Source organism: Platalea leucorodia, assembly GCF_965183815.1.
Source record: "Platalea leucorodia genome assembly, chromosome: 19".
In the NCBI taxonomy this organism is placed as follows: Eukaryota; Metazoa; Chordata; class Aves; order Pelecaniformes; family Threskiornithidae; genus Platalea; species Platalea leucorodia.
The window spans coordinates 3,808,771-3,835,875 of NC_138841.1; the positions used below are offsets into that span (position 1 = coordinate 3,808,771).

A 27,105-nucleotide genomic window follows, 5' to 3' on the forward strand; every position below is an offset into this window, starting at 1 on the left:
AGTTTTCTTGATATTAATGTCATGTTGTTGACGTTCTGCATTTTATGTTATTTCCAACTTTACCTAATAATTTAACAGCTGTTTCAAATATTGCAGCAGCTTCAAAGTATTCTGAACTCTACTTTGCTGTGAATAAAATGAAAACGCAAATACCGTAATTGGTCTAATAGCTAATTCAAACGGCATTTTTATGCCAGCAAGTCGCAGTGACTTGGAAGATTTCCAGACATGCTCACTCCAGCCAGTATTGAAGTAACATGCTTTAAATATCTGGGTGTTGGTTTTTAAAAAATGTTTATGGAGAAAAGTGACTATGGAGTAACTCCCTGGGTATTTAAGTGTGCCAGTGCCATGTAGGATAGCCCGCCCCCCCCCCCCCAACATGGAAGTTTCTCCGCGCGAGGAGCATCGTGAGGATTCTTATTTATCTATGGAAGTAAAGCCATGATCCTGGCTGAGCGGCTTCAGGGTCACGTCTTAGTATTGGATGAAGTTTCACCAGTTTAACTTGAAATAAAACAAAGCAGCCTCTCTGGTAATATTGCAACCTAATTGTTTTTTCTTCCCAATACTTTTTTTTCAAAATAATAAGGTATAACTGCAAATTACTTCTCAAAAGCAGTTTTAAATTTAAAGGCTTGTTGGGAGACTTCAGCCTTCAAGGCTGACTTTGCCCAGGAAGGGTGTGTGTGCAGTTTTCCCCCACAAGAATTCTCCTAAATTTGAGTGTATCCACAACACAAGTTTTGGGGTTTGGTTTGGGTTTTTTTTCGGGCAAAATGTGAAACTCCAATGGTGGTACTTGCTTTGAATTTCACATTTACTATTTCACCCAGACATGCAATTCATATGTAGTTGTAATATGGTGTTATATAGTGTGGAGTGTCTTGTTTCTAGCAGACATGTATTTGGTTATATTAAATATTAGAAGCATGATAATGTAAGTCAGTTTTCTGAAATAGCCATTATTCATTCAAAGAACACCCATTCTGGGAATGCATAGTGGACTAAGCTAAACTAAATCAGGTAGGACTCTGCTCACAGTTGTAAAACTGGTTAGCATGAATGTTTTAAGCAGTGGAACTGTTCTATTCTTTAAACACTTAGGGCTAGCCCTGCTTCTTTTGAATACATTAAGCAAAATTCTAGTATTTCAGTAACAACCAGCCATTGATGCTGGGGCCACTGGGAACTGTTTGTGTTACAAAGAAACCACTGTCAGAGCTGTTGGCAGCAAGCACTTGCGGAGTTAAATCCGTAATGAAGAGCGGGGACCCCTGGGCTGCAGGGATGGGGAAGCGCTCCCTCTTCCCGGCCCGGTAGCTTTGTCAGGACAGCACGTAGGTAAGCTCTACTCCGATTCCCGTTTCTGCTCCTTCTCCCCAGCTCTGTTTCACTATATAAATAAATTTAATAATAGAAGAGGAAGAAACTGAGGGGTAGTAACGGAGCAAAGCAACCTACCTTATAGCCCAGTCTTAGTGCTGAAAGCAATCTTGAAGCCTGACAACGGAATTATTCTCACTTCAACCCTCTGATGCAGTTTGGTCATTCAAGTCTCAATACAATTTAAATAGATCCCCTGCAGCTGCCTCTTCCTCAAAAGTACCTGCTGATGTAGTAGAACTGGTAGCTTTACTTGTAAAGTGTCAAATTCTCTTATTTATGAGTGCCATTGAACACCAACCTTCTTGCATTAAATATGTCTGGACGTATTGTTTTATTACACGTGTGGTCTGACTTTATTTAGTATTGCTTAAGGGGTCTGTCTGCCGCAAGATCAAGATCTTTGCGCGTAAGATTAAAAGGACAGGAAAACATAGCTGAAACTGGCCTCAGCAACATCTGACTTTCAGCTTACCGCGGGCTTGGTCCAATTTCTACTTTCCTCTTGTTGGTATAAACCCTGTGGCAATTTTAAGTGTTTTTAGAAGCCCGATGAAGGAATCGACGGGCAGCTCGCCCTAACTGCCCCGTCGCTCTACAAACAGCCCTCGCATCCAGCTGGTTAGGCAGGCTGGCAGAGGAGCTTGTGCAGTTCAGCCTGTGCTGCTTCTATAAATAGTTCTTGGTTTTGAGCTTTTCATTAGTAATGAAACTTGCATACTTATTTGCAAGTCCTAACTAGAATGTTGTACTTAAAATTGAAAGCGCAGTGTGAGCAATGCAAGCAGCAACATAAAAGACAGGCTTGTCTTCATAGTGGTTTATTCCCTCCAGTCCTCAAAATTGTGCTTGTTTGCATTCTCATCCCTTTAATACAGCTCTGGCTACAGAACCAGGTTCTTCGGGAGGGAAGTGCGCGCTGTGTATCTTGAAGCTTTTACTCTAGCCACAATGTATTTATAGAAGCGTCCCCAAACCTGAACGGCGCGTAGAGGAGGCCAGACAGTGTGGGCATACCGCAAACCCCAGAGAATTCTCCGGTTCCTTTGCAGACAGCTACACAGCCAGCAAGCACTGATGTGGTATTGCCAGCATTTCTGCCCTGCTGCCCGCCTGTTGGTGTGGCCGTAATACAGCCTTGCTAGCAGCGGTGCCATCAACCAGGAGCCACGCTAAGACAACACGAGGGACTCCTAGATAAACTGTCGCTCTTCTGTGCTTCTCTTAGGATGGCGAAAAGAACAAGTGTAAGTGGCTAAAAAAAAAAAAAATAGATACTCTTTAAAGAAATGTGTAAACGTTTTGGGCTGGCAGCTGCTGCCCTCCTGCGGCAGAACATCAGCAGATGCTAAACCTTTGCCAGGTGCTGACACATATTTTCTTTTTTTTTATTTTTTTGCACTGCTACACTAAAAGTCTTTTAGCAATTGTAAAAGAGGAGGATTAATAATATATCAGTAATGACCTGTTGTCCATCTAGGCTTCACCTTCCACCATTATGCATTTTGCTACGGACTTGTGTTTTGCTCACGGCGCGGCAATGTGAGGAACTGCGCGTGGTTTAGTACTCGACATTCGAAACTTTTCTTTTTAGCTATGCACAATGGAAACCCTACTTCAAGTTTTGGAAAGAAAAGCTTCCTGAAAAGAAGCAGAACTTACAGCCTTGCACTAGCGCTAAAAAATCATAGTACCCTAGCATTAAACAGTAATATGGTGCACATTTATTTAAGAACGGTTTTAATTTCAGGGACTGAAATCACAACTTCACTTTAACTGCGTGAATGATCTCAGCTGGCTCCTCAACACTGCAGAAACGGCCCAGTGAAACTTATACCCAGTTACAAGTGAAAACTATGATTTATTTAAAAACTGTCTTCCACTTTTTCCAAGACAACTTTTTCACAAACAGCACAAGACCTGTTTCAGTTTCCAGTACACCATCAGAGGTCTGTAACAGGTAACTTTTTTGGTTGTTCGAGGGGTACTTTTGAGGAAACTTGTCAGTTTTTATAATTGTTTACCTTTTCCTTGTCATACACTGCTCTAGATCAGGAAGTCTGCTCTGTAAACACCTGTATGACATGGGAATTAAAAAAAAGCAGCAAACAAGGTTTAAAAAGAGTATGAGAAAAGTACAGAGCCTGGGAAAGCTTAGTCTGCCTAAAAACTAATTGTGGGCTCTGCGTAATTTGGATCAGCTAAAACCTATGTTTATGCGGGGATAAGCCCACTGGAAGTGGTGTACGTTTTAATGGTGCTATCGCGCTAAAGAAACAGGAGTAGCATTCATTTCAATAGTATTTGTTGTTTCGTTAGTCAGGACCTGCTTTATTCAGTCTAGGAAATATTAGGCCAGACCAAGCCACATCTAGAGCAGTGGCAATGCATGCAGAGCAATGATTTTTTTTTTTTTTTTTTTTTCCAGTTAAATATGTTCCAGGGAAACAGTTTAGTTTGAAAAGTATGTGGTATATTACAAAAAACACCTCTAAGGATTATGTGGAGTCTGTTTTGGGGATTATGAGAATGCTCGGTCCCCTCAGCCTCCGGCACAAAGCCACTCACCACAAGTGCATAAGGAGCCTCATTTATCGCTAAGCAGTCTGTTTATAGGAGCAAGCAAATGAAAACTGAAGTCCTTAGTCCAGTTTTTCCCTTACATAAACTTTTGTTCACAGGTCGTATCTTTGAATAAGTTGTCTTCAGCACAGAGGAGATGAAACATGGTGTCAAATAGCACAGCAACTGCTAACTTCTCTTGGCTTTCAGCATGCTACAGTAACAGCCACTTCGAGCTGGCCTCAGCTGCAAGCCAACGTTGAGCATCAGAGGTCCCAGTATTTCAGCACGTGTCATGCACTATCACAAAGGCGTTTAATTACAGGGCTACAGCTGGGATCCTTATCATACAGCACACAAGGCTCCTCACACCGAGCACTGGTGTTCTGATACCCATCAAGGGAGCAGAGGCGCATAACCAGTGCTCACCAAGGGATCCACGCTTGTAGGCAGTGAAGACCAGCCCTCTAACCACATGCTGCATTAAGGACAACAGTGGAACCCTTTGAGGCTTTAAATGCTAACCCATCTTCCCATTCAGTTGGAAGAATTGATTTACATAGCAAAGAGCTTTGCTCAAGGGTAAGGCTCTCGCATCCAGCTAACAAGAGGTGTTGTTTTAACCTCCCCAAAAAACATTTATATTAATTCCATGGATGGTCTGGAGAACTGAAGGAGGAATCGAGTCTTTTTTATTTATTTATTTTTTTAATTATACCTAATTCCCTGTCTCTCCAACTCTCCTCTGTGCCTGAAGTCAATTTTTTTCTGGGTAAAATACTGAAGTCTTATCACAGGTGAAGCCAACTCCTGAGGAGAGGGTAAAGCTTGGTTTGTAACTAACTTATGCCCAATTCAAAATTACTACAGGAACCTTCTTAGTCACAAGCTTCAAGGCAGACAACAGACCCTACCCACTCCAGTTCACACACGCCTGTGACTTCAGCAAAATCAAAGTAATGCCAGGAAGGAATTTGGACCATGAGTTTATAAAACTATTCTTTTACACAGTTGACTCCAGAAGCTTCACCAGTTGGTATGGGGACAGTGTGATGTAAAACCTGATGATCCCATCCAACTGTAGTGAGCAAGGCATCGTCTGAAGGAGACCACGATAAGCCTTTTACGAAGTCTCGATGAGAACGGTTTCTGAACCTGGAAAACACAAACACTCCATTAGCCACACAGCATTGTCACTAAGAGTTTATGGGCTTGTGCAATTCCTAACTGCTAGTTTGTTAGGATGATGCTCCCCTATTTAAGGAGTATTTTCATCTTCCACTCAGCGTATGGATAAACAATTAGCTTAAAGAGAAGTCAACAAGACAAACAGCTAGAGTAGCGCATACATTCTGTCTAGTACTTACACCTCTGAGAGGTCTGAGTCAAGAACGGCTACTGAACAGTCTTCACTGATTGAAGCCAGTAAGGGTGAACTAGAGGACAGAGATGAGACCGTGGTTAGAACAATCAAATACAAGAAAGCTTCTTAGGGATAACCTTGTGAAAAGCACATTTCTTAGTGAGCTTGACCCAGGTACAGTGAATTAACAGACACCAAATCTTACAAAAATATTTTCATCGTCATTTGGCAGGTTGCCAGCATGCTAAGCGAGAATATTCTATTAGCATCGCAAAGCAAGTAATCCTTCTCCAAGCAGAGGTGACTGTAATTAGAAAAATCCTCACAGCGAATGGGTCACTAATTCGGAATACTGCAAAAGTCTTCTCATGTACATTCACGCACTTCTTGTTAAAAGTGAGACATTGTTTGGTTTACCCTATTCTTCGCTATCAACCTTCTTGATAAAAAGACCAAAACTAGTACTCTCATACGTTTTACTCTAAAAACAAATAAGGTTTTCAAGTGTATGTAGTCACACGTTCTATGCCAGTATATCGGACTGTACCTATGTGTAGAAAATGCAAACCCCGTGATACTTCGGGCATGCACAGTGGAGCTGAGGGCAGAATCAGGATTCTTTGTGTCTACTAGTGCAACCGTTCCATTTTCATCACCTTTAAGAGAGGAAGGGAGAATGAGGTTATTAGCAAAATTGTCATGTGAAAAGAAAGACCTTGATTTGTCTGGTGAAAATCAAATAATATCACTTCTCACCCAAAGCAAAGATGTCACTTTTCTGTGGATGCCACATGACTGAGGTAGGGAGGTGATTACAGGCACTGCAAACTGCAAGTAAATAATTTGGGAGGAGTGTGAAAAGAGTCAGTACAAAGATATTCCTACACTAACTCAGCACTGCTACTGCACTAAGACAAATATTTAAAAGCTTATTGTACTTCAGTGATAGTGTTAGACTTCCTTACATTTTAACAGGCTTTTCTGCCCAAACGGTCACATCGCTAGATTTGAAATTAGACATAGTGAAGTCAGGCATAAAGTAAGTTCGTTCTTCCAACAAAAACTCATACACAAGTAGTGACTGCATACAGGAACATACCAATTCGAGTAGCTGGTTTGGGGCATCTGGTGTCCCAGAGTAAAGTTCTGCTGTCCTATAAATCCAAAGTGAACGAGAAGGTTTTTTACAATTTCTTTGTGGCAGGGGGTAAGCACAAACTCAGATTCACTGCAGAACTGCTACTGACCCACATTCAAACCCACGTCAGCTCTTTCTTTGTGTTAAACTGATGCTGCCATTAACTGCAAGTTAGCTCCTTCAGTCATCCCCAGGACAGAGCTGGGAACTCCCACGTTTTAATACAAACCTGTAGAAATCAGCTTGGTAAGCTGACTGGCAACTTATCAGACTGGAACACTGAAATAACATGGGTATGCAGCTTGTAATACAATAGGTGGTTTCTCAGTAAGTGCATTTAACTGTAAATAACTAAAATATGACTTTTATTGGGTAGATTTAGACAGAGAGCGAGCTTTACCTCAGCACAGGACAGGAACACAGTGTCCTTACCAGGACAGGAAGCCACACATGTCACTGAACCGGAGTGAGCTACCAAAAGCACAAAAGGATAAAGAGCCTCAAAGATTGTATCCAACTTTCCCGCATATTCCCAAGGACCTCTGAAGGCACAGCAGTATAATAAAGAATAGTTTATGCCCAGATACAGGGTTAACTTCTACTCAGCAAGACCCAACTGCTTCCTACCAAACTGATGAGCTGCCAAATCCAAGCAGAACCACTGCAGTCAAGTCCCCGTGACATGCATAAGCTTGAGGAAGCCTCTCCAGACAAGAGAGCAGTTACAAAGGGGCCGGGGGGGAGAGGATCAAACAAAGTATGGCCTCTGCTGTGGCGAGAGATCACAATACCACAGCTCCAGAGATCGGCATCTCCAATGAGCTGTTGTTCAAAACAAATATGGGTTAGGAGATCACACGATCATATGCAGGTGGAAGAAAGATTTCAGTACGGAAGAAATACTCTAAAATACACTTAGAGATGCAAGGCAAACTAAGCCTTATAGCATTCATTTTGTGAGGAGAAATGAACAACAGACAAAGAAATAAGGCAGCGCCAGAAACTCCATAGACTGGCAAGCATTAGATCACGGCCCCAAGTGTGGTTTGGCAGATGGGAGATAACCAGCGATGCTGCAGGACTGAGCTCAGCCTGCAGCAACCGGCGAGGGGCCAGGAGGAGCCAGGCGACGTGGCCGGCGTGGCACTCACCTCTGTAGGAGTGCAGGACTGTTTGCTGTGGGAGATCCCAGACCTTCACACTGCGGACAAAAGCGAGCAGTCAGCACCCAGCGCCGGCCCTGGCGCAGGGCAGCCGGGCTGGGGACACTCACCAGAAGTCCCTGCCGCCGCTGACAGCCTGGGTGCTGTTGGCCAGGACGGCCACCGTCATCACGATGTCATCGTGCTCGTATTTACAGAACTTGTTGACGATGAGGGTTTCGTTCTCGTCCAGCTCCCACAGCTCCACGGCACCTGGGGGGGGACCCACCTCAGCCGGGGGGGGGCACCCACCTCAGCCGGGGGCCCCGGGGCGGGGGGATCCCCGTTGCTTACCGGAGTCGGAGGCCACCAGGATGCCCCTGTCAGCCACCCAGCGCAGGTCGGCGACGCCCGCCTCGGTCTGGACGCCGGCGGTGCAGAAGCCCTCGCTGGGGGCGCGGCGGGGGTCGGCGAAGACCCAGAGGGAGCCGGCCCAGCAGCGCCCGCTCAGCCCCGAGGCGCCCAGCAGCAGGGCCCCGTCTGCGGGGGGAGAGGCGAGGGGAGAGGCCCGGTGAGCGCCCGCCGCCGCTCCCCGAGGGGCCGAGCCGGGCGGCCCGGCCGGCCCCCCCCCCGCCCCGCTCCCCTCCCCCGGTCCGGCGGCCCCGCTACCTGCGCGGTAGTGCGCGCCCTCCAGGTGCCGCTCCATGCAGGCGGGCGCGTTGGGCGGGATGTTCCACTCGGGGCCGGCCGCGGGCGCGGCCTCCTCCCCGCCCGCCGGGGGCGGCGGGGGCGGCGGGGGCTGCTCGGGCGGCGGCTCCTCCATGGCGGCGGCGGCGGCGGGAGCGGGGCCGGCGGCGCCCCCACGTGCTCCCGCGCCGCGCGCGCCGCCGCCGCCACCTCTCGCGAGAGTTCCCGCCCCGCCCCGCCCACGCCGCGCTGCGTCTCGCGAGATCTTTTCCGCCGCCATCTCGGTGCGGAGGCGGCCGGCGGTCACCGGGACGAAGGGGGTCGCGCCGCCGCCTGCCCTGCCCTGCCTTGCCCTGCCCGCCCCGCCATGCTCTCCCGCCTCCTCCTCCGCGCCGGTGAGACGGGGGGGAAGCGCCGTCTCCCTGGGGTGGGGGGCGGCGGCGGGGGTCTGTCCTGGCTGAGCTCTGCCCTGACTCCCTCTCTGCCCCTCTTCTTCCCTCAGCCCCGGCCGCGCTGAGGAGCCTGCCGCCTCCCGTCAGCGTGGGGTGAGTACCGCGGGGGCGGCGGCCCCGCCGCCTCGGTGGGCAGCGCGGAGGGCTTTCACCTCCGGCTGAGGCCTAGCGGTGCCTCCGCTCTGCCGGGCGGCCCGGCCGGCTGCCGCCCCCCCCAGTGACGGGCTGCCTGCGGAGGCCTGGCAGCGCCTCAGGAGCCCGCCAGTCGTTGTGTTTAAATAACGTTATTCCAGGGTTTTGTTTTTACCCTTCTAACTACTGTTGTGGGCCTATAAAATAGTTACGGTCGGAAGGAACCCGTGGAGGTTATCTGGTCCCACCCACTTCCTCGGGGAGGCGTGTCTAATGAATGCCTACCTGTTTAATTGGAAATGTGTTCGAGTCTCATCTAAGGGTGGGATTTTTTTTAAGAAGCTTAATGGGAACTTTCTCATTATTTGTAGCGTGTTGCACACAAGACCACTGCACACAACTCAGCAGTGCTCGGCCCCTTTGCCACCCCTGCCTGAGAAAGGAGGAGAAGTACGTTATGGTTTGATCCCTGAGGAGTTTTTCCAGTTTCTCTATCCTAAAACAGGAGTTACAGGTTAATATATACTTTCATTTTTTTAAAAAAAATGTGTGTTTAATTATGCTTATTTAGTTCTGTCCACCGCTTTTGGCTGCTGAAATGGTAAATTATTAGGGAAAATTACCTTTTGCATATGCAGAAGGAGGTTGTGAAGAATGAGCCAGTGCAGCACTTCCTGGCTCTAAAGCTAGGTACCTGTGCTTTAAATAGAGGCTAAAAAAATGTCATGAGCTTGATCTTGCAGGGAGATTTATTTGCTTGCTGACCCTCAAAACCATTAAATGGAAATTTTTTGCCTGTTTCTGAATGAGCAGAAGCAACAGGTCCCATGCCAGGTGCAAGTTGCTTCCGCTTCTTCTGAGCACCCTCATGGCACCCTTCCCCTTGGTGGTATCGGGTTTTTATTTTTTGTTGTGGTAAAAGAGAATGCTTCCTTAAGCCTTAAACCAAGTACCTCTTAGGTGTCTGACTTTAGTGAGCCTCTTTATGCTTTGTACAAATAATGCTGCTTTATTTTTCCTTTAGGGCCTTACATGTTGGGAACTGGACTCCTGCTTTACTTTCTCTCTAAGGAAATCTATGTAATTAACCACGAGACAGTTGCAGCTGCCTGCATATTAACAGTCATCATTTACGGCGTAAAAAAATACGGGTCTGCTGTAGCAGCTTTTGCTGACAAACTTAACGAGGTAACAAAAGAAACCATAATCTAACTTTGTAGTAGTTAATAACTGTTCTAAGTTATCTGCTTAAATATTTAAAAGAATACTGTGTCCAGGCTGTCATAAAAATCTGAGTTTAATGTCTTCAGAATTTGCTTCAATAAGGTATGGTTTAGATCTTATGTCGGTATTGCTACGTAAGTCTTCAAAAATAAAACACCTCATACCAGCACAAATGATTTTTTTAAAGTACAGTTGATGGTGAACCCTAATTCTTCTGCCTTGCCATCCTTTGACTTCAGCCCTGGCACAATCTGGTTTGTGCAGACATTTCTCAAATCTTGATGCAGCATTTCAGGAGTTAATTACAGATCGCTTGTGTTCCTTGCATCCTACTTTCATTCTGAAGCATACTTTTTGTTTTTTTATTTCAGGAGAAAGTTGCTAAAGCTTTAGCTGTGAAAAATGAGGCTATTAAAGATCTTGAGACTGCCATTGAACAGGAGAAGAAGGAGCAGTGGCGGGTTGAAGGCCGCAGCTACCTCTTTGACGCTAAGCGGGTATGCAGTTCCAGCTCTACTGCTCACTTGCGCTGCAGTCTCTGCTACATAATCGGGGTGCCTCTTAAATTGCGAACAAGTAACAAACCATTTACCCTCTGTGTGTTGCAGAGGGGGCTAGTGTCACCGCCTGATCCGGTGACTTTTGCTGTAGAATGTGTTCTGCTGCTGGTTTGTATTCTTGCCAAATGTTAACCCTTTGATTTCGTCTTCTGTTTCTAGAACAATATTGCAATGCTGCTGGAAACTAATTATCGGGAACGATTACTGACCGTGTACAACGAAGTAAAGAAGAGGCTGGACTATCAGGTGGCCATGCAGAATTTAAAGCGTCAGAAAGAACAAGATCACATGATTCAGTGGGTGGAGAAAAATGTTGTTCAGAGCATCACGCCTCAGCAGGTACTTGCTTTTTTTAATCTGCTTTACGTTTTAGTCTGTACCAATACTTGCTGTCCAGTGTTTCTGGCTTAAGCCCAGTGACTCGGTACCAGGTGCTTGCGTTGCTGGTGACCGCAGGTAGAATCCCGTGTGGTGTTTGTTGTTGCAGCATAGAGCTGAGCTTGTGATAAGATGCATAGCTAACAGGTCAGGGAACTCACTTGTAAAATTCTCTGTGTAAGACCATGGCAGCTTAAGATCTGCAGATGGGCTCTAGGTGTCCTTTCTTTTAAGGAACGAAGCTGAGAACAAGCAAAGAAAACCTGTTCCTAGCACTGCATGCAGATGCTTTAATGCAGGTCGTTGGATTTGAATCTCTGACTTCATGAGCTGTCCCTTTTATCTGTAACTCATTTTATGGGTCTAAAAAGGAGTATCTAAAATGCATTAGAAGGCATATTTTGCTTGTTTAAATGTCTTTCGTAAGTCTTTCTTCTGAAAGCTGTTTTCCTTTCTTTTGCAGCAGAAGGAGAGTATTGCAAAGTGCATTTTGGACCTGAAGGCATTATCGAAGAGCGCACAGGCGGCGGTGTAACCACGCCTGATTCCACTGACGTGTCTCATTACTTACTCTTGTAAACTGTATGATTCTAAAGTATCATTAAACAAACAAACCAACCACTCTGCTGTCTTTCACTAGCAGTTGCAACAGTCATTTACTTTTTGTGTTTGAAATAGCTAGATCGGTCACGTAAACCACTACAGTTAGTTTGTAGTGGGGGATTATCGATTCTTGTTGGTTCCTTGTTTGGTCATGAAGACTTCCAGAGATAAGATACAGAACCGCACAGTGAAAAATTGTGGTGCTAATACAGCGATCAGTTTTTGTTGTAGAATTGTGTGTGATAATGACCTGGGGATATCTACTGTGATTGTAAACGTGGTCTAAAATCACAACGATGGCCAGAGCTCCCATTCACCGAGTCCAGTCCTTGGGGGTACTCTGAATGAATGTCCTCGTCTTAAAAATGAACTGAAAGAAACACTTTGGTAACAAAGCTTCAAATAGTGACGAAAAGCATCGTCCTGCCCTGTGGAAAAGGGGATGTAGCTGGCAGGAAATGTATCTAAAGCTACCAGAATACCTTGGCTTCAACTGAACTTGCCGGTATTAAGTTTAAAACAGTGAAATGGGTGAGTTTTATTCTAGAGGGTGGGGTTTTTCTGGATTTTCATAGGCAAAAAAGTTGCTTGCTTTTTTCTTTTTTGTGTAACAAGGAGAAGAGTTTTATATGTATTATGGTAACACACAGTATAAGCCTCTTCATCTTGTTTTTATAGGAAACTCTTTCCCTAAAGGATTTTGTTATATCTCTAATGTCCCAGCTGCGCGAAACACTTCCCTATGTGTAATGGCATCCTTTCTGTGTTGGGAAGAGATTGATTTAGTAAATGAGTAAGCAGACTAGGGCGCGCTTACGTGCGTCTGTTGTATGGATGGGTACTGCAGGAGGGAAATGCTTATTTTTAGTGGAGTTAGTAAAATAGCCCAGGTTTTGGTGCTTTTCAGTACAACGGTTCAGCAAAAAAGGTGCTCTTTAAAGGTAAGAACCTTACTTAAAAGGAAGCCAACTTAAGCTGAAGCTGGCATTTGGAGATGAACAGTTCCTGAGCATGGAGGTGTTTTTCATAGTTTCCTGTTTTTTTTTTTTAATAAAAAAAAAGTGAAGTTGCTCAACTTCCGCATTTGTGCAACCCCACGTCTGAATGACACACGAACTAGTGTGACAGAGATTCCTCTCACAAAGCGGGCGGTTAAGCTGCTGTGCCAAGGCTTCGGGAGCTTCTGGCAGCGGGCGGGCAGCAGCTCTATGGTGGGAGGTAAGACGGAGCCGTGCCACTCCTTGTCCTTCTACTGCTGCAACCACAACGCGCTTTTAGACTTGGGGTAGGCAACGGGGAGGTCTTAACCGTTGGACTCTTCTGGAGTGTGGGCAACAGCGGGCACGCAGTAGCGAAAGGTGACAGCAACAGAAAACGGGATGTTTACTTTCATGTTGTTGGCAATACTTCCCTGTTAATCACGCCGTGCCGTTTGCAAGCCCTGTAGTGAGAAATACCAGGGTAAGAGCTTTGTCGTTGGCTGGTATTTCCCTGTCTTTAAGATTTCACCCCCAAATTTGAGAAGAAAGTTATCATTCCTGCGTTGGTGGGAAAAGTCAATGTAACTTGAGAAAGAAAAAGGTGCGTTTTTTCAAAGCTGCTTCTGGTTATGAAAATGTTTCATAAAGTTCACTCGGTTCTGCTGCGGGTGCTTTTTTAGTTATTAAATAGACTTCATCCTGTTGAAAGAAAGCAGCGTGTTCATCACCGCAGCGAACGCGCAAGCGTAGGAACAAGGCGTTGGGAAGTAGGATGCGTGCTGAGAGATCACTGGGTTTGCTGCTGTGGCTTTGTGCCTGAAAAATTGATAAATGTCTGAAAAATTGATAAAAACTAAATCAAGTCTGAGTTGGAGAGGGTGGCAGGTTTGGTTTGCTCTCGTGCGTGTGTATGTATATGTATATAAATATAACTGTTTGTTTTTTTTTTTCCCCTCTCCCCTCCTTTTAGCTTCTCGTACTGTTCATTAGTGTTTGGAGAGAATGGGAGGTGGATCCTCGAAAGCAAATGCAGGTATTTTCTTCTTTAAGGAATTTTCTTAGATGCAGTATTCTTGACTAAGTTGATCTTGTCCTGACCCGGAACGGGCTGATGCGGGGGTAGCTTAGGAGGAGATGTGTGCATTTGGGGAAGGACTGCACGGCTGCCCGCGGCTGCTGGGGGACAGTAATCATATGAATAAATTTTTCGGTCTGGTGTTTCAGCCCTCTGAGACAGAAACGTTATACTGACAATAACGGTTACTTGAATAGGCCCAAGCCTCTGTGTAGTTCTTGTTGCTTGTGATATTACTGGAGAAACTAACACATCTTAAAACTAGTTGTCGTTTTTTTTTTTTTTCCCCTACTCAGTTCCAGTTACACCAGAACCCATTTCCACTACTGTCACTGTACATACCACCGTATATACCACTACGACTGACTTAAAAGCCTCAGAAGTCAAGTGCTGGACTGATAAGTAAATGCTCCACCTTTATTTCCTGATGCCAAACACAGAGTATCCCGAGACTGCTCCTGTAAGGGAGGAGTTACATGGAACACATTTTATGTCTTGGAGTTTTAAAAGGTTGCTTAGAATTTCCTAGTCTGTGCACTAGATATTTAATTCATAGTGATGCTTAACGCAGGTACGCACCTTTTAATCTCATGGGGCTTGTGATAAATGATGTATTACATTTCATAAAGCTTGGTGAATTTGAGCCCTGCTGATTCTTTAACGCCTCTGTTAAAAGTGGGGATTCTCACACTATTTTCTGTGTACCGACAGCTATGATATACTCTACATATCGCTAGCCTTTATCTCCGGCATCCTGTCAACTGTTCTGGTTTTTGCAATCATCTACCTCTTCAGAAAAAGTAAGTGGCACAGTAGAGGGAGCAAGGGCAGCGTGGTGATCCAGACCTGGTGGCAGAGAAGCGCTTAGCATCGTGTGCTGCACACCGTAACGTGGATGGTGCTACGTTTCTGCGCTCTTCAGGCTGCGTAATGCAGCACTAGGGTTTCAAAGTAACTTCCACAGAAGGCCCTTTGAAAGAGGCTCAAATTATGTCTGCCTTGAATAATTAATGTATTGATGAACAGGTCATTCCTGGCAGTAACTCCTCATGAATCATCCCAGGGGCTGTTTTCATGGAAGAATTCACTTTAGCACTGATGAGTTGTGGTGGGTTTTGTTGGTTGGGTTTGGTTTGGTTGTTTTTTGGGTTTTCTTCTTTGTGTTTTTTTTTTTCCATCCTAACACTGACCACACAGAGCTCTCGCCAAATTCATCAGTCGCTTTCATCCTAGCCACTTCCCGCCGGTGGGCAGGCATTGGGCTGCCAAGCTGCTCACTCCGCAGAGAAGGTCCGTGGCAGATTTTACAAGCCGCGCTGAAGCCATGCGCTCTGGTGCTGGTTCGTTAGAAGCCAGCTAATGAACCACTCTTGCACCTCTCTTGCGCTGCTGCCTCCAAACACGGAGCAGACAGCTGAGACTGGTGTCCCTCTCCTTCCTAGAGTGTAAGAGATCCCACCAACACTTACAGGAGCAAGTTCCCTCCCAGACAGAGACTGAGGAATCTGCTAAGGACATCCAGGTACAGATCACAAATATTCTTTCTAATATTTTATGCAGAGACTTCAGATTCTTCATATGAATGGTAAATATGAATTTGGGGGGGGAGAAAAGAGGTTTCCTCTTGCAAGACTCGAGTGTTAGTCGCCGGTTCTTCTGACTAAGGAAAAGCGCTTTCTTTTGTGCATCCAAGGCTTCAGCCTGTGTTTGTAGTTGCAGGGAGTTACCTGAGGAGGTACCTGGACAGTAGGAGGCAAGCTGTTCCTTCTCCGTTATTGCAGGGCTCAAATGCTGTACTCCCCACGTATTTCAAGGGTTCGGGGGCTAAACTAAACCACTAATTAGGCAGATTAGGGGAAAATCTTTTTAAAGGGCAAGCATTTCTGCAGTTTTCCTTCATGATATTGATTCTTTGGAAGCCCCTAATGCAGAGGTGACCCAGGATCCTGAGCTAGGCTAACAAGTGCTCTGATCCAGCATAGCGTTTACCCATTTCCCCCGTGCAGGGACAGACTGTGACTGCTTATGGTGTGTAGCGTTGAGGGCAAATTAAAAGCAGGAAATTCATGCTGAAATGTGATGCTTGCTCACTCTCTAATGTTTGCGGCTTCTTTCACGTCCCCAGAATGAGGTTGCCTACACCACTCTGGCCTTCCAGCGGAGTCAGACATTGACAGCTGTGTGATGAAGAAGTTTCTAGTGAAATGAAGATGTTTTCACTTTCTGCACGTCAAATGCTACCAGAACGTTACATCAAGGCCTACAGTGCTCTGAGAAATGGCAGCGCTGCCATATGTAATGTCAGCTCATTTTATAGTTATACGGGAAACAGACGTCTCCTGTTCTAAACTATTTGCCAACAGCTGTGGACAAATTGCCTTGCATACGTATTTCCTCATCTGGAGAAATCTCAGTGAGTCCCTACAACACACTTGTAAAGTTTCCATTTGTGTGTTTGCTCTTGCTTTGAAGTACCAAAGAGAATTGAAAAATGGAAATGTTACTCTGTCTCTGTTCATGTCTGTGCCCTTATGTTTCCCTTTTCGGTCACCGACTACAGCGTTTTTCTTGGGCTTTTTGATTGCCAAGTGCTCTGATTAGTTATTTTGTGCTTATTGAAGTTATGATGATGAAATGTTTGTATGTAAATTGGGTTTATAAATATACCTGATTGGGTCAATAAATATATAAATATACCTGATTGGGTCACATAAAAGAAATGCACAATCACAGGGTAACGGTGAAAATGTCTGGAGGTGTTCCTTCACGTGTTATTACCCGTAGTGTTCTAAATACATTGTAAACAGTTAAAAATCATCCCCTTTTCATAAACTGGGGAATAAGTTACCACTAGTGACTCAGCCCTAGCAGCTACCGAGAAGCTTATCTGCGTGTTCCTGTGCCCCGGTGTCCGAGGAAGTACCGCCATCTCCGTCTGTCCTACAACGCTTCTCCTGCACGGCTGAATTGCAGCTAAGTTTCCAGCCGCCTCAGCCCTCGCGGCTTCAGGAGCCTCCTTGTTTCTGGTCACCAGAGAGGGCCAGATTCTGGCAGGTGTTTCTCTTTTCTAAAAATGCAGATGATTGCGTGCATGCTATTGTAAACACCTCTCCAGAGGAATCTCTTAGGCAGGACAAGTGCCTGGGGTCCTCCAGCCTCCTGTGCGCTGCAGGTGAAGACAGCAAAGCTGCTATCTGTGAGGCTTCAAAGGAGGGCGGCTGGATGTGCCGCCTGATGGCAGCACCAAGCCACAGATGGGAGCTGGATCGAGCTCAGCTTGGACTGAGCTCAGCTTGGATGTGGTGCCTTTGGTGTCTTTCCAACGAGCAGTTAGCAGAGCAGCGGCTCCACCTCTGCCAGCCCTGTTGGCTTGTCCTGCCTTCCTGACCGCCGAAGCTGGTGGAAGTCCGGGGGACCACTGAAAAGCAGGTGCACAAACACCGTTGCGTTCTGAAATCGGGCTTGAGAGGCGTCGTGGGTAAGGCTGCTGACCGTTTCACAGGGTCAGGTGTAGAACTTGTGGTCTTCGTCTTGCTGTATCTGCTCTCACCTCAGTCATGGCAGTTTCTTCAAGCACTATTTAATAGAGAAAATACCATATTACTCAAAATGTGCAGCTGCTGAGAGGTTCATGAGGAATGATCGTAGTTGGTTCACAATTATTTTTTTGTTTAAAATTAATAACGATGCTAGTCTGCTGCCGGACAGCAACTGAGAAATAAGAATGTCTGAAAATTTATCTGGCTTGCACAAATGCTACTTCACCATACCAACAAGAACACTATCTTCCTGGGTCAGGTACTGTTAGATCCTGTGTTAGAAGTGCAAGAAAAGGTGGCTCACCATAGGCTTCCCCACCCTGACGCCGGCTGGGATGCTGGGTTTCCATGTAGATGTTTCCTCACCGTGAATTGCACTGAGACTGAGCACAACCATTTCATGTACTTTGTGAAACGTTGCCGACCACAGTGCAGCAATTTCGTGTGCCTACCTGGAGAGCTGCGTCTGGTACAGCCCTTGGAGATGGAGGTGACAGAACCTCCATTTGTTGCAGAGTCCCAGACTCATCCCAGAGCATCCCTCTGTCTCTCCCTTTCCCATCCCAAGAGCTCTGCATAGTCATGCAAAGCTTTTAATGGTAGCCATCAGCCAACTCTTTGTGTCATAGACAGATAGAGGAATTTGGGACAATGGCATCTGCTTATCAGAATAGAGGAGGGGTTGTCCCCCCTCTGTTTTGCTATTCTGGCTCTCCCATTTTCACTATTTCAGTAGGTTTCTGCTAGAGGTGTTTGTACTTGTGGTCTCCCTAAAGAAAAGCTGTCACAGCAGGAATTTGCAAGGAATTTGCCTGGGTACGGGAAAGTCCAGTACAAATTGTCCGGCCCTGGGAGGGTGGGTGGAAACGGCTCACAGTTTAAACGGTGCTTTGAAGGGTGCGTGGACAGTTGGTGGCCTATGATATTTGGAACTGATCATCTGGTTGCAATGTTAAAAGGATGGATTATTAGAGCTACAGCGATGATGTTGACGTGACTGTCGGGCTGCATTTCCCTCGGCCAGCTCTCGCAGTGATAGCTGAGTGATATTGGTATATGCGTGGACTGCTGGCGTGTGCCTTCACCCATCTTCACGTCTAGTTTAAGCATTATTCAGCCTGTTTGATCTCTGCCTGGGGCTGAAGCCGCAACTATTTCCAGAGTAACTGCTGGAAGTGAGAACTGGGGACCTACTACACCTGCATGAACATTTTCCAGCCAGCACCACCACTGGCAGGAGGCAGCTGATGAACCTCTCCCACCGCAGGGCAGCTGCTCCTCTGGTTGCCTTACGGAGAGCAGCTGGGTCCAGCGGTGGTGAGCATCCCGCTCCATCGCTAAAAGGTGAGCTGTTGCCTGGGGTTCCCTCTCGGGGGGCTGAGCAGGGTCAGTCAGCTTGCTGAGACTGCTCTCCTTTGCAGCTTGCTTTCAGAAGAAAAAAAGAAAAAATAAAAGCAAGCTTCCCCTGCTCTCAGCCCTCTGTTTCTGTTCTTTCTCCGTATCCTTATGCCTTGTTCTCTTGGTGTTTGTCAGGCAGCCTGCTAGGAATTTGGTGCGGTGTTGCTCCCTCTTTTCTCAATTTCTCGAAAATACACAGGCAAAGTTTGCTGTGCGTCATTCTAATGAATAATTTTCTGCTCTTTAGGTGGGACCTGTTTTTCTGCTGAAAGCAATCAGTTCTATCAACTGATAATGAGAGATCATGTAGCAAAATTCTGATGTACTTATGCAGTGACTTCCTTGCTGGCCTGTTTATTAATAGAGTTGCACTGTGTAACAGGGCAGAGCTTTGGCCTGTGACAAGGGTTGCATCAGATAATAAATCAAGATGTCTGATCTCAGCTAAAGGAGCAAACGCCAACACTTTCTGAGATAAATAACAGAATGATGCGCTCCCTTTTCTGCTTCCTCTAGACCACTTTTATTACTTAAAGATGGAAAAAAAAAAAAGAGCCTGGCCTTTAACGACCTATTTTCAGCTTGACCCATGTTCCCTAAATACAGGCTGAGAGCGCTGTGGTGTAATATTTACTGCAGTTTCTGTGCCATCCTAGTCAGGACACCGACTAAAACAGCGTGGAGATTTCATGCAGGCTGCTTTTGTGATTGTCGTGGGAGACGAGCAGGCTGAATTAATATAAAATCCATCTAATATTTATTACTATTCATGAAAATGTGACAACACTGACTGCAGCACAAGTTGACCAGACTCAAATTTAGCCTAAATTGACAGCGAAGACAAAGGGTGTAAGAATAGTCAGCGAGGACATGGCTGGATTGAGAGCTGCTGTATTACCAACAACAAAGAACACGTTTATCCTATTTTTCAGTGGACCCAACCAATCCTTATGTTAAAAAAAAAAAAAAAAAAAAGAAGCACTGGACAAAATTTCTCTTAAGTATCTCTTTTGTATTTTGAAACAATTTATTACAAAGACATATGTAGACACATTTACATACACCTTTAGAGTAGTCTTCAGATCTGTAACAGGTTGCTGCAAAAAGCAACTGTTCTTCAGGTTTCCAGAGGAGACTTGCAGCAAATTACATTTAAATCAGGTGTTAGGAAAACAGTTTGTGATTGTAGGGAGAATTAAGCATGGGAATACGCTGTGCAGGAAGAATCCCAAAAATGGATGTGGGTTAGGAACAAATTAGGAAAATGCGTCCTTGATGGTTTAGAGATAGTCGGTTCTATCCTGGGTCAGGTAGCTGGGAGAGGAGGGAAGGACTTAAAGATATCATTATTTTTTGACAGTCATCCCTTCCTGGCATGCTCCCCTGTCCCCAGCATAGCTCACTAATTAATAGCTTCGGTGTGTTCGGCAGTTGGGCTCTTGCCTGGTGCGCTATGTCTGAGGTCGATTTTGCAGGCCCCTGGGGTGAGCATTGTCTTGATTTAAAAGCAATGGAAGTCTCCCCCTGACAGGATCTCCCCGAAGAAGAGGAGGGTCACCAAAGTCAGTGCAGCTTCTGGCCTTTCAGCTGCGCTGGTCAGCAGCGGGTGGGGGTGATTTCACGATGCAGGTCATCTGCAGCTGGAGCTGTCGCAGGAGATGCTATAGTTTTATTGCATAGGTGCTACTGGGCAAAAAGAAAAAAAGTCAGGGCAAGTCTGGCTGTGTATAAGCAAAGGGCCTATAACTGGGCAAAAAGAGAAATCAAAATTATAACAAAAAGACTTGTCAGGCTTGAGTTAAAACTAGAAATGAACAAGCACTGGTTTTTACCAGCTGGCCGTGGATCCGAGCTGGGGAACTAGGAGCAAAAAGTCTGCCTTGTTAACGGTGCTTTGGGTTGCTGGTCTATCAAATAACGCCCCAGCCAATAAATAGAAAGTGGAACATCCTGTTCAATGAAGATGCTTGCCTGGGAGATCTGGGCTTGATACAGCAACCACCAAGCAGAATTCTCTGGGGCACAATAACGCAAAAGATCGTAAATGATCCTTTCGGGCTTAATGTCAAATGTGCATCAGATGGAGGAAGAGGAGCTTGCCCTTATCACAAAACAGTTTGTGCAAGAGGGGGAGTAGATGAAACAGAACAGACGTTTTCCCATGAGTTTCTTAACAAAGAGGTCTGTCAGCGGTCTGGTATATACTGCCAGGTCAACATGCGTTCTTTATTTATGACTGTGGGTCTGTTGTTTGCTCTGTAAGAACCGGGTCTGTTTTTTTGCACAGGATATAGGTCCTTAAAATTAAAAGGTATGTGTTTTTGAACTTCTTTATCTTGCAAGCATAGACAATGGGGTTCATGGCAGAATTGGCATGGGATAACAGGATTCCCAAGTACATCAAATGCGGGGGGATCTGACACTTAGGGTAAAAATAGGAAACGCAGTTTATAATGCACAGAGGCAACCAGGATACTGCAAACAGGAAGAGAACAAGTGCTAGAGATTTGGCTGTCTTGAACTCCTGTCCATAAAAACCTCCTGCCCCTCTCGCGTTGGTTGTACCTTGTCTTAGCTTTGTCCGGATGATGTAAAAGATTTCAAGGTACAGAGCACACATGATGAGCAGAGGGACCAGGGTCCATGTGAAGAAGCCAAAATATACCATGTAATCCATCCTCATCACAGAGGCAAATTGGCACCTGAGAAAGTCGGAGTTTCTTGGTTCTCTGTTGTTCCATCCAAACATGGGGACTAATCCTACCAGCAGGGACACAGACCAGCAGAAACCCAGTGCCCACCAAACTCTTCTCTCTGTAATGATTAATTTGTATCTGTTGGGGAAGAAAACCCAGGTTGTGTTAAACAGAAATGTTTAAAATTGTTAAGGATGGTTTCAAGAACTCGCGTGTTCAAATATTACGGGTTCATTGTCACAAAATGGAGCATTAATATTTTTTTGAGGGGAAGCCAAGTCTTACTTTGAGACAAGCCCTGACTCTTCATTTCTAACAGTTACTTTGCAGCACCCATAAGAAGAACTATGCTTAACTTCCCCTCTCTATAATTGGATGTTTTCAGCTATTTTGTTTCTTGTTTCATTATGGTCTTAGTGCTCCTCTTGCCTAGGTATTGCTTTTCTACTATTAGCAGTCCTATCTTATTTCTCAGCTTCCTTGGCTGTACCTTATTCTTCACGTTTGGTTTATGCCATTCATAGGACCAAACTGTTCTTTCACTCTTCAATTTTATAGGTCCTTTCCCCATTAAAAATATGACTTCTTTCATGCTTGGGATTATGCTTTGCATTTCTAGCTTACGTACTTTTCCGTTCAAATATAAAAAGTGAATGACTTCTTAAGTTAGCCCTTAATAAGTCTGTTACGTCTTTTGTATTTTCAGCAAATGCTAAAAGGAATTTTATTTAAAAGGTTAGCCTCAGAAACACCAAGAAATCTGTAGTACTCTCAGGATCCTGCAAAATTAACAAAACATCTGAAGAATTCAACTGTTCGACCACAGCCTCATCCTGTGGCTAAATTCTGGTCAGCAGCAACACCGAACACCCCGGGGGTCTGTCTGTGCTGCATCATTAAATGCAGAGGGTGGTTCCTGCTCTAGATAGCTTGTCTTGGATGGGCTTTCAGGCTCAGATATTTTCTCCACGTGCAAGCATGCATTTAGAGTAAATATTTGTTAGAAGAGGGCCAAGTTAAGGACGAGAGAGGAGGTGGTGCCCGTGGGGCAGGGCTGGGCATGGCAAAGCTGAGCAGGGCAAGCGGAGGGGCCCGTGGTGGTCCAGCGCTCACCTGGTTGGCAGCTTCACTCGCAGGTATCTGTCGATCGCGATGGCCAAGAGGGAGAGGATGGACGCGTTAGTGAAAACCACCATCAGGCAGCACATAAACAGGCAGGTGTAGAAGCGGACGCTGATGCCCAGACTCACCACGATGGCCAGGGGCATGACGAGGATCCCCACTGCGATATCAGCCAGCGCCAGGGAAACGATGAAGTACAGAGTCGTGTTCTGAAGTGTCAAGTTCAGCTTCACCACCCAGATGACCAGGATGTTACCCAAAGTGGCAAACAAAGCAACCAAGCACTCGGTACCGATGTAAATCCCGTCCAGGCTGCTCAGCACCTGGCTGTCATTTGGCATGGTGAGTTGCTGGAGATGCTCCCACCCTGGCTTGAGCTGCAGAAGGGAGCATGGGCTTCGATGACCGTGTGTGGGGTTCGTCCTCAGTGTCTGGTCCTCAGTTGTTCCAGTGACTCTCTGGCGTGCAAGCCTCTCCCAGTATTTCACATCCTCAGCACTCGGGCAGCAAATAAGCTGTTGCCTTTCCACAGAGCTGCAAATACCTTAGCATCCAGGAAACATTCCCCGCTCTGGACACATCTCCTGAAGCTCACAGTATCCCTTCAGCAGCGTGGTATCAGTAAAGCACTTTGGAAAGCTATTTTGTAGGAAAAGCTTCCACAAGCCTGTTTACCAGCAACCTATAAGCAAGTACTTCAGCTGCTTCCTCTTCCAAGCCACAGTTTTAGAAGTGGGAGAACTGCAATCGCAGTTGACTGTGCAAAGCTGACACTTATCAATCTAGATAATCACTCTGCAGCACTATAGGAAATGAGGCAGTTCAGTGGGTGTTAGAAGGGTGTTTCATAAAATTCCAATACTTTATTTAATTCAGGGTATACCATTTCAGTTAAAGCCCTGAGGTGGCCAAAACCTACTCTTTACTTGGACCTTTCTCAGTCTGACCAGAACACTCGTAATGCAGGTGATGATTTCAGTGAGAGCCTTCATTTCTGCTAGAAATCAGTACAACGACCAACCAAGTCATGTTCAGAGAGTGGCATACTTTCCTCTGCTTTGTTTATGGAAGACGGAGAAACTGAGGAAAGGTGTGGGAAGTGAAGTAGCAGGGAGAGGGTGTGAAAGCTGCGATCTGGTTGCTGTGGGTGAGCCCGGCAGCGCGCGGTGCCTTGCTCCTGGACGTGGGTCTGCAGTGAAGGAGCTGCTCCCGTTTCAGATGAAACCGGGAAGAGATGCAAACCCGTGAGCTTGTGTCAGCCTGTGAGTCGCAGGGTAACCTGGCTCTTGGACAAGTAGAAATGCATGCTCTCCAGGAACGAGCAAATAGCGTTAGGTGGATGGTACCATATTAGTGTAACGAAGCTTAAGCAAACATGGGTAATATTCGGTTTCCCGAACGTTGAGTCCTCCATCTCTTCCACCCAACTTTCTGGCAAAACTGAGGATGGGGAAGTGAAATCAGCCCTGAGAGGAGACAGAGCCAGAAATAAATGAGACTTCTTTATTCTCTGCTGTCCCCTTCCTTGAAATCAATGTAAGTTCTTCTTGCCCCCTGACTGGAAGGCATTTTGCTAGAATTACTGCTGGGAAAATGGTGAGCTGTCTATAGACAGTCCCAGTCTGCAACTGAATTTGGCCGTGCTGGTTTTCTAATCAAATCTGACACAGGATATCTGTGGGTGCAGGAGATAAATCCCAGGAGAGGCATGTGCAAGGTCACAGCTGGGATGTATGCTAGGCTTTTGCAAGCTGAATGAATGAAGTACCTGGATGGAGCGGGCAGCTGGTACTTTGCAGCTTTGAGCAGACGTGGCAACGTCTGTGTCCTGTGGGTAAGAGCGCTCCCCACTTCCTGCGCTCGCTGTGCATCTCCTCGCTTGACCTCAGCTGCCAGTTTCCTTTTCTGTCCTCTGCTCCTGTGGCTGCAGCCAGGCGCCTCTCGTAGAGACAGCTACTGCAAAGCCGAGTTAGGGGGGCTTTAATGCGGCCCAGCCTCCTCTGCTGCCCTGTGCCTGCTGTAAACGCAGCTCCTGAGAACAAGAACTTGGTACTGCGTGGGACCTTAGGGGAGCAGCTTGTGTAACAGCGTCAAAAGAAAATGTTTCTCCCTCCATCTGCCTTTTGCCCACCCAAATCCAGCTGAGTGTCTTCACGTTTGCTCTCCCCACCCCTTCTTTGTGGCAGGGGAAGGGACTAGATCACTGAAGGTCCCTTGGCCCTGTTTTCTCTGATGCTACACCTACACTGCATGTAGCATAGACTGAGCAGGCTTTAAAGAAGCTCAGAGAAGAAGCAAGCTAGCCACAGTGCCGCATAGCTGTGCATTGGCTAATTCACCCTGCTAGGTAGTACAGAGTGCCCAGCTGGGGAGGAGATCGTGTGTTTGGAGCTAAAATAAACTAGCAAAATTACCGCATCCAATAGGTAGCCCCTGTGGTTTATTCATAGTGTGACGCTGCCACTATATAGCGTTGACTCTTCTACAAAAGCATACGTAAATGTGCTGAAACTTCAAGGAGACAGAATGAAAGATGTTACAGGGTTTGTTATAGAAGGTCTGATAAACGGATCTTCACGGGCAATTTGCTCTGCTCATCTTTAAAGAGTGAGTTGTGTACGCAGATCAGAAAGTGTGCAAAATTCTGAATGAGGGACTTAATTTAAGGCAGATCAGGGAGGAGCTGGCTTCTGACCTGGCTGTTGGAGGGGAAAAAAAAAAGAATTCAGCACAGCATTCCTTAATTTTGGATGTAAACAGCCTCAGATGTCCAAAATGTCAGTAGACAGCCTGGATGTGATCTATATCATAATGGAGTCCATTATTGGGATATTGGCAGTGGTGGGCAATACTTTGGTGATCTGGACAGTGAAGCTGAACCCAGCTCTTCAGAAGACTGTCTTCTTTTACATCGTTTCTCTGGCACTCACTGACATTGCCATGGGGATCCTTGTGGTGCCGCTGGCTGTCATGGTGAGCCTGGGAGTCGTCATCCATTTCTACTCCTGCCTGTTCATCTGCTGCCTGATGATGATCTTTTCTCATGCCTCGATCCTGTCTCTCCTGGCCATCGCAGTCGACAGGTACCTGCGAGTGAAGCTGCCGACCAGGTGAGTCTGGGCGAAGGTCCCATCTCATCATCTTTTCCCCAATTCTCTCCTCCCTTCTCTTTTCCTTCTGTGCTTGCAGCATCACGGGGCTTCCCGGGCATCGTCGCTTCTCTGAGAGAAACTCACACAACGGCAGAGGTTCCCAAAGCGTAGGCAAGGGAGCACCAGCAGCCTGGGCACTCCTGGAAATTCAGCAATGCCTGAAAATCTTAAGAGAGTCAGGGAAGGGTTGCCCATAAATGTGTGTATGCTCAAAGTCTGAATAAGGTGGTGGTCTTTAGGTTTTTCCCCTGGGAGACTGCTCTACTGATAGCAGGTCAAAATGAACCAGTGTTTCCGAGGAAAGGTTTTGACCCTGCATTTGTGGGTTCTCATTTAAAAGGGCTCGGTGACTGTTTGGAGGTTCCCCTGTAGTTTCAAAATACATTTGAAATGTCAGAAGCTGCTAAGGACCAACTGCACAGAACTATGCTTAACTTGAATGAGGCTAACCAGAAATGAGTGCTTAAAAGCCCAAGTTCCTGAATATTGTAGTCTTTTTTTCTAAAAATTGCATCTAACATGGTCGATGCTTCCTGCCCACCCAGGTACAGGGCAGCCACCACGAAGAAAAGGATTTGTGTGACTCTGGGACTCTGCTGGCTCGTCTCCATGCTGGTGGGGCTGGTCCCCATGCTGGGGTGGAACCAGCACACAGGCAGCTCCAGCTACATCGAGTGTCACTATTTGGCTGTGATGAGAATGGATTATGTGGTGTATTTCAGCTTCTTCACCTGGATCCTCCTTCCCTTGCTCATCATGTGTGCCCTCTACACCGAGATTTTCTACATCATGTGGGTAAAACTAAGCCCAAGCTCAGCAAGTCCTCCAAGAAGAGGAACAGTTTGTGGGAAAGAATATGAAATGGCCAAATATCTGGCCCTCATCCTCTTCTTGTTTGCAGTGTCTTGGCTGCCTCTGGGCATCCTGAACTGCATTTTGTACTTCTGCCCCTCCTGTGCCATCCCGCAGCCTCTGATGTACCTGGGCATCCTGCTGTCTCATGCCAACTCAGCCATGAACCCCGTCGTCTATGCTTTCAAAATACAGAAGTTCAAAGAAACATACGCTTTCATTCTGAGGACTTACATCCTGCTCCAGAAGTCGGAGTCAGTTATTTCTAGCGCAGGGCACACGGCGGAGCAGCCAGCAGTGAGCACCATCTGAGCTGTGCCCCGCTTGTCCGTCTGTCCGCGCTGGATACAACAACGGAAACAGCGTGGGAGCACCCCGAGAGAGGGGTGAAAATGGCACAGACACAAGGCACATTTCTCAGATCATGCATTCTAGAGCAACAGCTACGTGTACATGTCTGTGTTCAGCTAATGAAGCTCTGGACAGTGCAATGCTGAGTTCAGGTTCCTAGCTAACTCCCAAACCAAAGAAACTCCTTTGCATTTCCAAGGCAAAAGGTGTGAGATGTTTGGAACAGAGTGGTAGCTCGACAGGGGAGTGCTGGGTGCAGGGAAGAGATTAGCACTGCGTATGCTTACGGGTGTTTTGCTCTGTTAATAAAAAG

The 27,105-nt window shown here is 46.3% G+C and overlaps 5 protein-coding genes across 9 annotated transcripts; 3 read left to right on the top strand and 2 right to left on the bottom strand.

Annotated features, from left to right (window-relative positions):
• Window positions 1-3,139: 3,139 nt before the first annotated feature.
• On the bottom strand, window positions 3,140-8,430 carry WDR77 (WD repeat domain 77). The gene is made up of 10 exons (XM_082330001.1): window positions 8,261-8,430; window positions 7,946-8,131; window positions 7,723-7,864; window positions 7,601-7,650; window positions 6,850-6,920; window positions 6,411-6,465; window positions 6,068-6,139; window positions 5,859-5,967; window positions 5,316-5,384; window positions 3,140-5,103 (listed from the first exon to the last, which is right to left on the bottom strand). Exons 1-10 carry the CDS (start codon window positions 8,412-8,414, stop codon window positions 4,944-4,946), a joined length of 1,068 nt encoding a protein of 355 aa, XP_082186127.1. The 5' UTR covers window positions 8,415-8,430; the 3' UTR covers window positions 3,140-4,943.
• Window positions 8,431-8,537: 107 nt separating this feature from the next.
• Window positions 8,538-11,653, top strand: ATP5PB (ATP synthase peripheral stalk-membrane subunit b). Its single transcript, XM_082330401.1, has 7 exons — window positions 8,538-8,673; window positions 8,781-8,823; window positions 9,234-9,376; window positions 9,887-10,050; window positions 10,458-10,583; window positions 10,806-10,985; window positions 11,488-11,653. Exons 1-7 carry the CDS (start codon window positions 8,646-8,648, stop codon window positions 11,557-11,559), a joined length of 756 nt encoding a protein of 251 aa, XP_082186527.1. The 5' UTR covers window positions 8,538-8,645; the 3' UTR covers window positions 11,560-11,653.
• LOC309599172 (uncharacterized protein) lies at window positions 11,584-16,350 on the top strand. 5 transcript variants are annotated; one of them, XM_082330404.1, is made up of 7 exons: window positions 12,134-12,158; window positions 12,690-12,845; window positions 13,578-13,640; window positions 13,979-14,084; window positions 14,394-14,482; window positions 15,125-15,204; window positions 15,808-16,350. In XM_082330404.1, exons 3-7 carry the CDS (start codon window positions 13,610-13,612, stop codon window positions 15,865-15,867), a joined length of 366 nt encoding a protein of 121 aa, XP_082186530.1. In that variant the 5' UTR covers window positions 12,134-12,158; window positions 12,690-12,845; window positions 13,578-13,609; the 3' UTR covers window positions 15,868-16,350. The 5 variants fall into 5 exon arrangements, with proteins under 5 accessions (XP_082186532.1, XP_082186529.1, XP_082186528.1 ...); XM_082330406.1 differs by lacking the exons at window positions 12,134-12,158; window positions 12,690-12,845 and adding an exon at window positions 11,584-11,606; XM_082330403.1 differs by having other exon boundaries at window positions 11,805-13,208.
• Window positions 16,351-20,849: 4,499 nt separating this feature from the next.
• Window positions 20,850-22,778, bottom strand: ADORA3 (adenosine A3 receptor; the record flags this gene model as incomplete). The annotated part of the gene is made up of 2 exons (XM_082330072.1): window positions 20,850-21,453; window positions 22,429-22,778. The coding sequence occupies 2 exons, from the start codon at window positions 22,776-22,778 to the stop codon at window positions 20,850-20,852; spliced, it is 954 nt and encodes a 317-aa protein (XP_082186198.1).
• Window positions 22,779-25,212: 2,434 nt separating this feature from the next.
• LOC309598901 (adenosine receptor A3-like) lies at window positions 25,213-26,753 on the top strand (the record flags this gene model as incomplete). Its single annotated transcript, XM_082329928.1, has 2 exons — window positions 25,213-25,547; window positions 26,135-26,753. The coding sequence occupies 2 exons, from the start codon at window positions 25,213-25,215 to the stop codon at window positions 26,751-26,753; spliced, it is 954 nt and encodes a 317-aa protein (XP_082186054.1).
• Between the last annotated feature and the right edge of the window lie 352 nt (window positions 26,754-27,105).